This window comes from Mirounga angustirostris, unplaced genomic scaffold, assembly GCF_029215605.1.
Source record: "Mirounga angustirostris isolate CCGP_5_RB_7025 unplaced genomic scaffold, mMirAng1.0.hap1 SCAF_4, whole genome shotgun sequence".
Lineage (NCBI taxonomy): Eukaryota > Metazoa > Chordata > Mammalia > Carnivora > Phocidae > Mirounga > Mirounga angustirostris.
The window spans coordinates 140,212,226-140,228,016 of NW_026991712.1; the positions used below are offsets into that span (position 1 = coordinate 140,212,226).

The 15,791-nt window shown below is 39.1% G+C and overlaps 1 protein-coding gene across 8 annotated transcripts in view; it reads right to left on the minus strand.

The window, feature by feature from the left end:
- The window catches only part of PATJ (PATJ crumbs cell polarity complex component), a 352,466-nt gene that overhangs the window by 120,061 nt on the left and 216,614 nt on the right, over positions 1–15,791 (minus strand). For all 8 annotated transcript variants that reach the window (XM_045897546.3, XM_045897547.3, XM_045897545.3 and 5 more), the window contains one exon: positions 5,290–5,381. In XM_045897546.3, coding sequence (XP_045753502.2) covers positions 5,290–5,381 — 92 coding nt within the window. The remainder of the gene's footprint in view (positions 1–5,289; positions 5,382–15,791) is intronic.

Sequence of the window (15,791 nt, forward strand, 5' to 3'; positions counted from 1 at the left end):
GATACTGTACGGTGCCTCCCATGGTGAGTCCGCTTTGACTCAGTAAGGCTTGACAGCCAGCACTAAATCTTTCCTTGGGGTTCAGTTTCACTTGGCCTCCTCTAGCCCCAGGAGTTTTTATACAGTACACATTTTCCACATGTAATTAAGTAATGGAGAGTGAGTTGTTCTATATGACATTTAATTTTCGATAGTGGGGGAAGGTATGACAAGAGCTGCAGGCAAGATCATTAATCTCCTTGGATCCCTGCACTGCCAAACACAGCAATTCATTCTTTCCTGTATTAATATAGCTCTCCTCCTGTACCTAAAATTATAGTGCTTATGTAGCGGGGATAAGGTCAAATGGGAAAATCCACAGAATTGAATGTGTGCTACATAGTAAGAACTCAAGATTGTAAAATACACCTGGATTATCCACTGTAGAATAATTTAGTATGCCGAAGTCCAGATGTGTTACAGACACAAGTATGTGATTACCAGATTGTCCAAAATCTCATGTGGGGACAAAGGGGGAGGAAAAAGTGATCATGTAAGTCATGTACACAGAGCAGCAACTTGCTAATTTTCACTAATGACTCACAGACCTTCTGTGAATTACAGATCAGTTAGTATATGAATAAATACAAGTGTTAAAAGAATATGACAAGGACGTGATCACACAAATGTACATTACTATAGACTAAAGGCCCCCGTTAATTAAAATGTTGCCTGCAGCACATTTTAACAGCTTTCCGTGATCACTGCTAATCATAATCCCAAATCTGCGTCCAGTTCCCATTTTTATCTCAATTGTCAATAAATCTGGAAAAGAGCCGCTGAGGTATAGAAGCCAACAATATCTCTATGATGGAAATGCACAGAGAATCAGTAATTTCAACTAAGGAAGGAAGTATCAGCAAATAGAAGCACTAACTATGAAGAAACCATTTATAAACATCAGTGTTTAAAGTCACATTATACAGCATAAGTTATGCATCTTAAAAGAAAAGTGTAATTGCATCTGCTGTGCTATGATTTAAGTGTTAACTTCCTGAAACCTGATAGCAAACCAGTATCTAACTGCTTTAGGATTTGGATCTAAAATAGGCACAACTAGGGTTCTCACACCAATAGTCTGAAAGAGGTAACCTATAGGCAGAGTTGTATCTAAAGGAGTGATGAACTAGATAATCAGCCTGAAGGAGAAAGAATGGTATGCTGGACAGCACCTAAAATGCACAGATTATGGGCGCCTGGGTGGCTCGGTTGGCTAAGTATCTGCCTTCGGCTCAGGTCATGATCTCAGGGTCCTGGGATTGAGCCCCGAGTAGGGCTCCCTGCTCAGCGGAGAGCCTGCTTTTCTCTCTCCCTCTGCCTGCCATTCACCCTGCTTGTGCTCTCTCCCTCTGTCAAATAAGTGGAATCTTTAAAAAATAAAATAAACAAAATGCACAGGTTACTACACATAAATAGGTCACCAATCTCCCACTATAACCCACTGGTGATGTACAAAGCAGAGGAGCATAAAGTATTTTCTTTTTTTGATTTCCTTAAGTGTTTTAAATTCTGATACTATTTGATGTTACTCACCCCAGTAACATTATAATATATTTTATTGACATGGGGATTAATTCACATTAATTAGATTTCTCTTTATACATTCTTTCATTAAGTGGTATTCTACTTCTCGTTAAGAGTATCAGGTCATCATTTAAAAGGAGGAGGAGGACGGGTGCCTGTCTGGCTCAGTTGGTGGAGCATGCAGCTCTTGGGCTGTCCAGGCCCTGAGCTCAAGCCCCATGTGGGGTGTAGAGCTTTAAAAAAAAAAAAAAAAAAAAAAAAGGAGGGGGAGAAGCAGTGGTAGACACAGAACTAAAAGACATGTTTCAGGCAGGCTATGCCCATGTCTCTTATTCTAACATTTATTGGAAATGGTTTTATATAGTATCTGTAGCTATCTCTTATAGTGATTTTTAAAAATTTTTATTTAAATTCTAGTTAGTGAACATACAGTGCAATATTGGTTTCAGGAGAATTCAGTGATTTATCACTTATATACAATATCCAGTGTTCTATCTCTTCTAGTGTTTAATCATTATGATGTTAATTAAAATTCTTAAACTGTGAATGTGCTTCACTTAAAAAAAATATTCAAGATTCTGGAATGAGACAAAATATATATGAAGGAGTGGTTCATCTTTTTCTTCCTCTTTCCTTCTCCCTAACTTCTTTTACCTCCTTTCTCTCTCTGCCTCCCTTTTCCTGCCACCACACCATCATCTTCATCACCATAGCGTGAACATTGCTGAGCCCACATCACCAGACAATTTATACATATTAAAACATTAGACAATCTATGAGACAGCTATATATATATATATTTAAACACTTGACTTTTTTTTTTTTTTAAGATTTTATTTATTTATTTGAGAGAGAATGAGAGACAGAGAGCATAAGAGGGAGGAGGGTCAGAGGGAGAAGCAGACCCCCCGCTGAGCAGGGAGCCCGATACAGGACTCGATCCCGGGACTCCAGGATCATGACCTGAGCCGAAGGCAGTCGCTTATCCAACTGAGCCACCCAGGCGCCCTAAACACTTGACTTTTTTTTTAAAAAAAGATTTATTCATTTGAGAGAAAGAGAGCGAGCACGTGAGCAGGGGGAGGGGCAGAGGGAGAGAGAGAATCCTCAAGCAGACCCCCACTGAGCTCAGAGCCCGACGTGGGGATTGATCCCAAGACCCTAAGTTCATGACTTGAGCTGAAATCAAGACCTGACTGCTTAACTGACTGAGCCACCCAGGCACCCTGAGATAGCTATATCACCCGCATACTGCAGATCAGGAAACTGAACAAGCTCACACACTTGGAGTATTCTAGAGCCAGATTTCATGAGATAGGGTGAATCTCAGGCTTGCTTAGAAAAGAATTTGTCACTTAGGTAAGAGCTCTCAAGCTCTCAGTCAGATGAGTAGTTCCTTCCCTTACGGAAACTGAAGCATTAATAAAATGTTGGCACACAAGTTACCACATACATATCTACTGGATCAAACAAAAGGTTGTTAGCAGTGCGTACATCTGTCTTGATTCAATTTAAACTCGTTTTCCTTTACACAGTCTCAAAGTGGATGACAAGAGACTACTCAAAAATCACACCTACATCTCTTTCTCCCTACAGAGGAAGCTACAGAAACTTTTCCCAACTTAGATTATTTGGGAAAGTACTGAGGAGAGGGACTTAAGTATGAGAAATTTTCTAAAATAATGAATTATTTTTTATCTATATGTATCTTTTTTCTATGTAACTTTAAGTCCACAAAATAAATCAAACTAACTTACTATGATTGTTGCCTTTGGAGAATAAATAATCTGGAATTGCTTAGAAGGAGCTGAAAGGAAATCTATTCAATAAAGCTTTCTGAATGCCGACTATGTGTTTAGGCACTACAATTTAACGACCATGCAAGAAAGGTTCATAATTCGATTGCATATTTTGAATGTACATGGCTACTTCTACTAAATTGCTTAAAATCCCTTCCAGTAAGTAAGTATTCTGTGGCATCCTCAATCATACTTACACTATTAATTTACTGAACAAATTATTTCCTTGATTCTGATCTCCTGTGAATGATCAAAATTGAAATCATCAGACACTAAATTAATGGGGCTTCATTACTATTATTAAAATTCTCCCCAGCTTTCTCTTCTGTATTCTAAATAATTTCAAATCATGTAACCTTTCTTTCTTGAAAGAGGAGGGTTCTATTTCCCAATTACTTAATTGCGTTAATGGTTTCCTTTGGATCCCATTCAATTTTCTTTTTGCTCTTTAAATTGGGATGACCCCGTATGAGTGAAGAGGTGACAGCAACATCAAGGACAGCACCTGCAGCAAGTTGCCCCCACGTGCTGAGCATGAAGCGCAGATACTGGTTGAGTGCTGTGGGTGCCTGCTCATGGAACCCTCACATGACTCTCTGCCAAGTGTTCAAGCTGACGTGCATTTCTGTCGATGGACACCGTCATCGCTTTGAGTGGTTGAACTTTCCTCAAGTTTGTTCACGTTTTCAGCATCTAACTCTAATTTCGTAACTTCTGGTGACAGGAAGGGCAGAAAAACCCAAAAAGGAGATTGGTGCCTAAACAGAGGACTTCAAGGTGAGTGAGCCAGAGGAGGTTGACTTAACACACAAAGACACAGAAGAAGGAGAAAGGATTCTCCCTTTGGAAACAAGAATAAAAACCTGGAAATCCAGGAAGTGCCTCCGAGTGGGAGAAGAGGTTACTAATGTAAGATTTCTTTAGGAGCTAAGCAGCAACAACACCCTGTAGCTGAAGTGAAGGCATGGGAAAGGGTATGTCAATCACCTCCATCAGTGCCCATATCTGGGAATAAAACTACCCTGAATCCCAGGGGTCCCTGGGAATGGATAGGTCTTAATGACAGGTAACCAGTAACAGTAGAAAGAAGAATGATCATCACTGTCACAAAATACCAGCCGACACTCTTTCAGCCTTTATGTGAGAGAGTGTGTTCAACATTTCAAATTTTTGACATACCACAATGAATGAGGTAGGTGCTTTATTATTCTCGTTTTACAGCTGATACCTGAGACTCAGAAGGAAAAGAAACAGAGTGACAGTTAATGTACAGGGTCAGTTACATCACTTAATGATAATTCAGATTCATCAGTCACTTCAGTCCAATAAAAGGAATCAAACATTCCATTGCTGATGAGGCAACAATAGCTACCACCAATGGGAATTCCCAGTTCTGACTTACTTATGCCAAAAGGACGCAGTCAGGTAGCAGGGAGGATAAGGGAAAATGTGGAACCCCAAACATACCACGCGACTCTAGACAGCAAAGCTCATGTCTGCTCCCCTCTGGATTTCTCACCAGCACTCTTACTATGAAGTTCCTAAAATGTTCCTGGGTTCTGTTTTCCTGCCTATTCCTTGATGAAGATATTAATGAGTCAGTAAATATACCACATGGTGGTGACAGGAGGAAGGGAAGCTAGAAGGTTCTACTGAGGTGACGATCAGTCCAGGAAGGGAAGAAATTTAAAAAACTGAATACAAATAGTAGGCTCAACCACTAAGTCCATCATATGAAACGTAAATAACAAGAAAACCTCATAACTGAAACAATCTATACTTCCCTTAAAGTGACAGTTAAAAAAGGAAAAGGTATTTTTAGGATACGGTGATTTTGTTAGACAAACCAAAGATAAGATAGTCTTTCAAAATAATATCTTCAGAAGGGATCTTAGATTTTAGAAAACCAGACGTGTATCTATCTCACCTGATGAAAACCAGCTTGACCTTTGATGGGGCGGTCTTAATAATGGCAGATGCATTTTGGTGACTTCTTCCATACAGGATCTGATTGTTTATCTATTTGGGAAAAAATAAAATGCACTTGTAAAAATGCAATATGTATACTTTGTATAAAAATATACATGTATTTATTTGTACATTCATGCAAATCGATGGGTATATACTTGGAATTAAACAATGAAGTCCATTCATTTTTAAGTGGGTCCGTGTAGGACTCTATAATGCTAAAAATCTTAATAGTCTTTGTAGTATGGATTCAAATACTAATTCTAAACAGCTATTAACATTTCTTAAATTCAGTTTTGAATGCAGTTAATAAAGAATATACAGTCCTTGACTCTTCTGCTAAACTTTAAGAGGGCAATAGTTGAGCTAAGTGCAAAAACTTAATGGCAGATATATTTCCTATCGCTTTTCCAGATTTCTAAAAGAGGTAGAAAACAGACCAAGATGTGGTATTCACCAGAGTTCTGGAGGGCCCATTAAACATGACTCTGAAAACATGTCAATGTTATTACATAGCATAAATTTTGTTACTCCAGAGGAGGTAAATATTATATACCCATTTTAAATCAAATTTTAGATCAATTGCAGAGAAACATTTTACTATACACAATCAATGAGCTATCTGCTCTTATCCAAGATGTGGTGGGATTTTTAACTTGATTGAATTCACCTAAATATGATCTAAAAACATTTACACTCTAAATTTTTTTACTTCCGTTTCTTCCACTGAAAAACTATGCTATAATCAATCTTTTATTTCATCCCACTGATAATACCTCACACAGTTTTGGCTTTTCTCCTCCTGTCTCTTTAATAAGTAGTTAATGATCTATACTGTCCCAACGTAACTGAGGCCTTGAAATTTTCTACTATTTAAGGGACAGTAAAAAGGGATTTCCACTTTTTGTACTTTGCATTTGTCTGTTCTTGATGTCTCTGAAATTTTCTGTTTGAAGACACACCTGGAAAAGGTTTTTGTCATAGCCATCATAATGAAAATTGTATGGAAATGAATACTTCAAAGGATGGAGTTGTCTGAAATGAAGCTCATCCATCATCTTGAAGGGGTAAAGCGGGTATGCACCTCAAAGCCTGCTACAGAGATTAAACTGGAACTACCTACTCACTATGCCCCTCATTCTATCAGCTTTTGTATTCACCAAGGTAATCAACCTCCCAGAAACCCACTGATCTCCACACTATTTCTCTGTGCCTCAGTTTTCTCTCTCTCTCTTTTAAGATGTATTTATTTATTTGAGGGAGAGAGAGAAAGTGCCCATGCATGCATGAGTATGGTGGGGAGGGGCAGAAGGAAGGAGGGAGAGAATCCCTCAAGCAGACTCCATGCTGAGAGTGGAGCCTCATATAGGGCTCCATCCCAGGACCCTGAGATCATGACCTGAGCTGAAACCAAGAGTCGGTGCTCAACTGACTGAGCCACCTAGGTGCCCCTCAGTTTTCTCTTCTTGAAAAGGAATCTGGGCACCTACTTCATAAAACTGTTGTGAGAATTACATGATAGTGCCTTTAAATTTTATTTATAATAACTCTAATACATAAAGAATTTTTAATTTGGCGATGTTCAAAATTACTCCTCTTTTCTGTTAAGGCTTATATCTTTTTAATATCATGTGTTTATTTATTTATTTTTTTAAAGATTTCATTTATTCGACAGAGAGAGAGCACAAGCAGGGGTAGTGGGAGAGGCAGAAGGAGAAGCAGGCTCCCTGCTGAGCAGGGAACCCAATGTGGGACCCTGGGATCATGACCCCAGCGGAAGGCAGCTGCCTAACCGACTGAGTCACCCAGGTGCCCCTAATATCATGTATTTAAAGATGTGCCCAGCCTCTGGATGAATACAATGATGGACACATGCCACTATACATCTGTCTGATACGACGGAATGTACACCACCAAGAGTGAACCCCGATGTAAGCTCTGGACTTGGGTGATGACGATGTGTCAGTGTGCCAACTGTAACAAACGTACCACTCTGGAGGGGGATGTTGGTAATCTAAAAGGAGCATATGGGAAATCTCTGTATCTTCCTCTCAATTTCACTGCCCTAAAATATATATTTATATATATATATTTGAAGTGCCCACCCTTTAAATTATACTTCCTAATACTTTCATGGTTTTATTTGTCTCATATTTATATCTTCTTACCTTAGTTATAAGGCAAAAAATAGTTAAGTCATGTAATTATTAAGAGCAGTGTGAAAAATACTTAATGACATAGAAAATGTCCAAAGGTACTAAGCAGCAAAAACCTAGTTACAAAATAGTATGTCTGTCATGATCACTTTGTTTTGCAAACCATATTTCTCAATCTTTTTCATTTACAGTGAACAATAAATGAGGAATTTTGTTTCATTTATTTATGATTTTATTTTCATTTGAGAGAGAGAGAGCATGAACAGTGGGGAAGGGCAGAGGCGGAGGGAGAAGCAGACTCCCCACTGAGCGGGGAGCCTGCAACAGGCCCTATCCCAGGACCCCGAGATCATGACCTGAGCTGAAGGCAGATGCCTAACTGACTGAGCCACCCAGGTGCCTCATAAATAAGGAACTTTAAATCACAATTTTATTTTTTATAAGATTTAAAAAAAATTTTTATTTATTTGAGAGAGAGAGCGAGCGAGAGAGAGAGAGAGCACAAGCTTTGCAGGACTTGATCCCAGGACCCTGGGATTATGACCTGAGCCGAAGGCAGATGCTTAACCGACTGAGCCACCCAGGCGCCACATAAATAAGGAACTTTATTTATTTATTTATTTAAAGATTTATTTATTTATTTTGAGAGAGCGAGAATGAGAGAGAGAGAGAGTACATGAGTGGGGGAGGGTCAGAGGGAGAAGCAGGCTCCTCGCTGAGCAGGGAGCCCGATGCGGGACTCCATCCCGGGATTCCGGGATCATGACCTGAGCCGAAGACAGTCGCTTAACCAACTGAGCCACCCAGGCGCCCCTAAATAAGGAACTTTAAATCACAATTTTAAAATGAGATGACATGTGGAATATACCTGAATCAATGTCTGGTGTTCAGGTAATTATTGGAGAATGTCTTCCCCACTGTGTCTGATTGGTGCTTTCAGAAAGCAGAGCTATCAAATCTTCCTGTCTTTGAATTCTGTGGCACTGGATTTAAAAATGTTCTCCTATCGCACTTAGAGCTCACCTTACGTGGTAAAGACAATCACTGTTAGGTGGTGAGCATCAGTGCAGGCACAGGGCATTTACTGAACTGAGCTCAACTTCTTAAGGGCAGGCACTGCGTCCCCCACCAGGTACTCGCCAGTCTGTCCTGAGAAGCTTGCCCACAATGGCGCTTGGGAGGATGTACTGGATCGCAGAGCCCCGAATGGAAGCGGTGCTTCCATTCATCAACCGCTAGTCGGCTTTCTCTGAGGTGGGCTCCAGCCTTCAAAGGGACTGAGGTGTTTCCTTTTTAAGGTCTTTTTTATTAGCAAAAGCTTAAACATACAGAAAATTAAGCTGTTTCATGTTTATGGATAGGCCTGCTTTTTAGCTGTGATCTTCCATTTGGATAGAATAAAATGTACGGTCCTCTTATTCTAAGAGGGGAAAATTACAGCCCAAATGAAGAAAGCGGGTCATTAATTTTAATTACTCTAAGAGTAAATCTACAGTTACGCCTTCCTGGTGCTGTTTGTGAATACTCTGGGGGCTCTGGCTATAGAAAGGTAGAACAGCTTGCTTGCTATGGATGTTTTTTCCAGTGCCAACAACCGTGCCATTTACGGGGATGGTAGCGGCTCCCGCCAGTGCTTGGAGGCTTCTGGAGAAATGCTGCTACGGAGTCCAAGACTGGGAGCACAACAAGAAACTCAAGAGAGAGGGAAACCTGATGTCACTGGAGTAAATCAGAAAGGAAAATGCAAATCTCGGGATTAAAAAAATCTAAGACAAAGCCTCTCTTCTGACCTCATAAAGAACACATTCACAGCCTCTGAGTTCCAAGACAGTAAGATCTCTTTTGTGTTTTTGTAGCTCTTACTTAATATAAAATAATTTCACTAAATGAAAGGTACATATAGCTTCCAACTGCATAAGCAGTTTTTCTATTTCTTCATCACTAAAGGAAACACACTCCAGAGAAAATTCAGTAGGTAATTAAAAAGCATATGATGTATTTTACGCACAATTAACTTTAGACTGGCACTTTTTCTATTTCTGAGAAGCTGCTGTTCTCTGAGGGCACTATTCTTTAACCACCAGACATAGGACATCCTCTAAGTATAGCATAGGCAAAAAAGAAAGCACTCTACATCCCCTGCAAGTCTTCCAGTTAATTCTAATTAATGATATCTACCATTTATCCAGTGCTTGCTCCGTGCCGAACATTATGCTAAGCTCTTTAGGCACAGTATCTCATTTAAATCTCAGAGCAACTGGGGTATTATGGAATTCCAAGAGTTTAAGCAATTTGCCCTCGGTGATTTAGCTATTCGTTTAAAAGCTCATAATCCTAAGGCACACCTAGAGGTCCCATCTGTATGGTGTACATAAAAATCAGATGATTTTGAAAGTCATCTTTATAAAGATGTCTGTTAAATGAACTCTTGAGTGGGAACAGGAGGATGCTGGCGACCTACAATCTTAGGTCCTAGAACTCTGAGATACACAAGTCAGAATCAAAGCATTTCACCACAACGCAAAGAGGAAATGCCCCATAGCTGACTGCTAGGCTTCTCAAGTCCTAAATCCAACCTGGAATCCCTTAAGACTGTACTTTTCTCTTTGTGCAAACTACAACCTGAATAATAATAATAGACACCTATTACACTTTTTTCCATTAGATTGATCACCATTTTAATTTTTTTCTGACTCATGCCAAGGGAAAACCATTAAAATATTTCATTTTGGGGCAAACACTGCTCCCATCCTTATAGAATATGAGTGATCATTCAGATTATCTAGAAATTAGAAAAACATTATCATTTTCTATTTACTTCCAGGAAACTGAGAAGCAGAAAAGTGGCTTTCCCAAAGTTTCTCCCTTCAGAGGTGACTCAATGATATATAAAAATAATAATAAATTACTTAGATATGTCCTTATTTTTGACAGTATTCTTATTGGTGGGAAGAACTATCCTTAGTTCTGATTGGGTGTTCCCATTACACCTAAATTATCTATCATCTTAAAATCTGAGATCTACAACTCTTCTATTCAAGGATAACCATATATCTCTACTTCTTCTGGGACAGTCCAGCTTATGCATGTTGAGAGAAACTCGTAACGGTTCTCTACATCTTCTCTGAGCTTCTGTGAGGTGGCCATATTACACCACGTGGATGAAGGCACGGGAATTCCTGAGGCTCCTAGGCAACCTGATCTCCGAGCTCTGGGAGGGACACCAAAAAGTCTCCACCCATACAGTATCTCCGCCCATATTTCTAAATATTAACTTATATATTCAAGTGACATCCCTCTCCCTATTTCCTAAATCTTATGCTCTCTCTCCGACACTTAGTAACTTATCCGTGGCATTCAGAAGGAAAAGAAAGGAGAAAAAGACCAAGGAAAAAGAATTTCTGTCCAAAGGAGCATTCTATGCTCTTGAGCTACAATTCTGGTTTTCTTATCTGTGTTTGGCTTCTTCTCCTGAATACTGACAAAAAGGGTTTTCTGAGATCCTTCACATGGTCAGTAACTTTGATCTCAGCGCAGCGATTCCTGGCCCCAGAAAGACACTAGTACTTTATCACGGTTAATTAGCTCACCTTTTCCTAGGTTCTGAATTTCCAGTTCAATGAGGTATCATTCAGGGACAAATAATAGCAGGTCCAGATAATGAAGACAATAGCCTCAAATGATAAACCTCTGTTTCTATAAAACTCAGAAATCACATTATAATGGTTTTTTTTTTTTTTTATGTGATTCGTATTTCCCTCCATGGGTTGGTTTCTCCTACTGGAGCAGGAGGAGAAATCAAGAAAACACTATTTTGAGGTAAACCCTCTATATTTAGGTAACAAAGATAGGATACTTAATTGCATTATTTTATAGTTTGTAGAATTAGGGTTAATACAGCAAGATTCAGCAAAAGTAAATGGATATAAATCCTTTTGTTATACTACATAAACTTTCACTTAAGAGGTCTTTAATGAGATTTGTTTCAATAAAATTAATTATTGAAAAATATCACTCAATTTTCCATAGTTCAACTGAACATGAATATAAATTTATGCTGGAGAGTAACTCAATTAAATCTATTCAAAAAACTTACCAAATTGGAAGTCAAAAGTTAATTTAACTTAAGCTGGGATTAGAGATCTTAATTATACAAAAACTAAAATTTAGTTCAAGAAACAGATCTGCCCGAGGTTTGAATATCATGTTATAATACAATACTCAACACCACCACCACTGCCCGTAATTTTATTCAAGTAGAAGGATTTATTATGAACAGTTGAGAAATTATTATTAAAAAACTGAGACAGGATTCAGGTAACTGGAACTTCCAATAATGAAATCTGAGAGTCCTTCTTCCTATTTTTAAATATATTCCATATTTTATCTTTCATGACACTGGAATCTACAGATTAACTTTTTTCTTTAATAAGCTTTTATTAAGTATAACATACATGCAGGAAAAAACCCACAAATAAGTGTTTACAACTTGATGAATCTTTTTTTTTTTTAAAGATTTTATTTATTTTTTAACAGCGAGAGACACAGTGAGAGAGGGAACACAAACAGGGAGAGTGGGAGAGGGAGAAGCAGGCTTCCCGCTGAGCAGGGAGACCGATGCAGGGCTCGATCCCAGGACCCTGAGATCATGACCTGAGCCGAAAGCAGACGCTTAACGACTGAGCCACCCAGGAGCCCCTGATGAATCTTTTTATAGGTTAATTTTTAAAAAATATTTTATTTATTTGAGAGAGAAAGAGAGAGAGAGATCATGAGTGGGGGAGGGGCAGAGGGAGAGGGAGAATCTTAAGCAGACTCCCCGCTGAATGCGGACCCTGACACAGGGCTTGATCTCATGACCATGAGATCATGACCTGAGCCAAAAATCAAGAGTCAGACATTTAACTGACTGAGCCACCCAGATGCGCTCTTTTAATCTAACAACTTTTAATCTGAGTTTTTTATCTAACAATTTCACTGCTAAAAATTTATCCTAAAAAGATTAAAAATCTGGGACCAAAATGTCTATCATGGCTATACTTTTAATAGAGAAAAAATAGAAAAACCCTATACTCATCAGCAAAAGGTTTATTACATTTGCATTGTTATGTTGATAAATGGAAAACTTTGGCATTAAAAGGAGATGAAGGATGATACAGACCTAGATCCACTGCCATAAAAAGATAAAATTATTGAGTGAAAAAATGACAAAATACGTTATCGATCACATTATTTTCATTTATGTAAAAGTTCTGTCTGAGTCTAAAGAAAGCTCTGTATCTACTAAATGTCAACAATGATGTTACCTCTGGTGGGATGTGAGGTGATTTCAGGTTTGTTTTTCTCTATTGATATTTTTTTTACTACTTTATAATAACATCATTTAATAAATGCTTATAACACACAAGGCACATGCATATATACACATGTCTTTTATACATTATTTCACCTGATTTACACAGATGGAGAAACTGAGGTGAGTTTAAGGAATTTAACCAATATAACATATCAAGAGCCAGTATTTATAGCCAAATCGGAGTCCAAAAGCCCGTCCTATTAATGATTAGGAAACATTCCTAAAGGTATTTATCTGAGGTTGGAAAAAAAAAGAAAAGTCATAGGATAAATAACTCATTTTTAATCCTGTGAAATTTTAAATCCAATTAACAGGGCCTCACAAAATAGAAACCCCAGACCCAGAAATATTCCAAAAAAGTATAATAGATATATGTTATCTCCATCCATTTACTCATTTATTCAACAGTCACCGTACAAGTGATGAGGACACAGGGATCTTCATTACCATCATTACTGGAGCTACCATGTATTGAGCACCAGGTATGTTCCAGATATCAGATTCTCTGAACGTCACTTTAGAGGAATCACTTTATTCAGTCAGATATGGCTCCTGCACTCAAGCATCCTGTACTCTAGTAAGTGACCACAGTTTTAGAAACAAAAAATTAGGGCGCCTGGGTGGCTCAGTTGGTTAAGCGACTGCCTTCGGCTCAGGTCATGATCCTGGAGTCCCGGGATCGAGTCCCGCATCGGGCTCCCTGCTCGGCAGGGAGTCTGCTTCTCCCTCTGACCCTGCTCTCTCTCATTCTCTCTCTCAAATAAATAAATAAATAAAATCTAAAAAAAAAAAAAGAAAGAAAGAAACAAAAAATTGCACCGCCATAGAATGAATGTGGGCATAAAGCAAGAAGTGACTGTCTCTTCTGAGATGGGTGGGTTGGTCTTGAGGCAGACAGAAACTTAGCAGGCACAGCAGGAGGTGAGTGGCAGGAAGAACACCAGGTCCAGGGGAAAGTCTATGAAAAGATGGGCAGGGAAGAAATGGCAGGTCTCTTTCTAGGAACCATGGGTACTGCAGTACAGCTTTGGGGAGGGGAGGCGGTGTGTTACAGGAGTAACCAGGTCCTGTTCAAAGAAGACCCTGTAGAAGATTTTCTCTTTCCAAGAACCTTGGGCACTAGCCCCCGTGAAGAATGATGCTCACTTTCCAAACCACCATTTCAGTTTTGCAGGTGGGAGAGAGGAAGAGAAGAGAAAGGTAGCAAGGCTGGGGAACAGGGAAGATGACTGAAACTCACGTGGAAACAATTTCACTCTAATGAAAAAATATTTCTGAATACATTGTTAATCTTTTTCTCAGCAGGACAAAATAATACACATCATGCTCCAATAATTTAATACTTTGGGCAAAGGAGCAGGTTTTAAGGACTTAGTTTAATGATGCAGTGCTGAAATGAGGTCTGCAACTTCAGTGTAATCTATTTCTTGTGAAGTACAATGTTCCCAAAGGAACACATTCATTTAAAAGGCTTAAGCATGAGAGATTTATTTTCGCTCAAACAAATCTAATTAAATTGAAATACCTTCTAAAGGCAAAGTAATAGTAATATGTAGCTCACATCTCTCTAAATTTGATATATTCAGAAAACAGAATGTTCTTTTGAATCCTAAACCTTGACAATTCTGAAAAATATTGACGTCAAGGAAGTGAACAGAGAGATACGTTTACGTTTTGCTCTGATTGTTAGCGTTTCTGTGGAAGTTGCCCCAATTGCTACAGGTTGGTTCACTTGATCAAAACGAAGGAGGTGCCTGTAGATAATTTCCTATTACCTGCAGGGCATAGGAAGGGGTGAATGGAGGCAGAAGTATAATCTACCTCTTAACAGTTCATTAATATTGCAAAGGAATCGTGTTTCCCTAGGAGGCTGAGGCATTACAACCCACCTCTCTTAGTGGTACTGGTAGTCATGTAAGTGAATAGGACTCAGCTGACCAGTGACCTGGAATTCCTTCTTCCAAGAACATCGGTACATGCTATGAGTCAAGACTTCCCCCAACTAGTAAGGGCCAGCTTAATGTTTGCTTCTTTCATACAATGATCTAATTAGAGCTCTACTCCAAGTCCCTCGGTTACTAGCCTTTTCCCTCTCGACTTCAAAATACTTTCCTTGACATGCCCACAGACAGCCACACACCCAATCAGTCATCAAAGGACTTGGGAGGATCTAAGTATCTAACTCCCCTCCTCCCAACTTCAGCTTCTCTTTAAAAAAAAAATTGACACAAGTCTTGTCAGTGAATCAGTCCTATAGAGTCAGGGTTACAGCATGCACATCTGGTAACTTTAAAGCCTATCTCATACAGAGTCTGGCTCTGCCTCGCTGCACTGCCTGATGGGTAGACAAGGTGGGTGCTTCTGTGCTTTGGTAACGAGGACACTGAGACTCACACTCAGGGACTTGGATAAGGATTCTAGGGAAGACAGTGGCAGAGCCAGAATCCAAACTCTCATCTCCTGATCCCAAAGCCTCTTTCTAGTGGGGATGGGCCTAGAATGGGACTCCTGCTACTTTGCTTACTCATCCAAATCACCCAGAGTCCAACCACCTCCTTCCCTCTCCAAAATAATTCCCCAGCACCCAACTCTCATTCTAAACTCTGTAGTGGTGAGGGCAGTTAAAAATCCAAGCGGCAACATTAAAAACTGCCTCACCAGAGTATAGTCCTACTTTATCAGTCACTTCCTAATGTGTATATGTATGATATATATGTAAAGAATTTTTTTCAACTAAAAAAACTGCATCTGGCAGGTTGGCTATGGTCTGATTACATACAGTGTTTGCTAGGTTTGGGGTGGGGGGGGGATAGCTTCTTAGACAAATTTTCCACTTCACAGTTTGTAAAACACGGAAGAAAGATGATTTGTTATTTTTTATGCCACATATTCAAACATCTGCACGAAGACATATGCACCAGTATGTTATAGTATTTGTACTGACATATA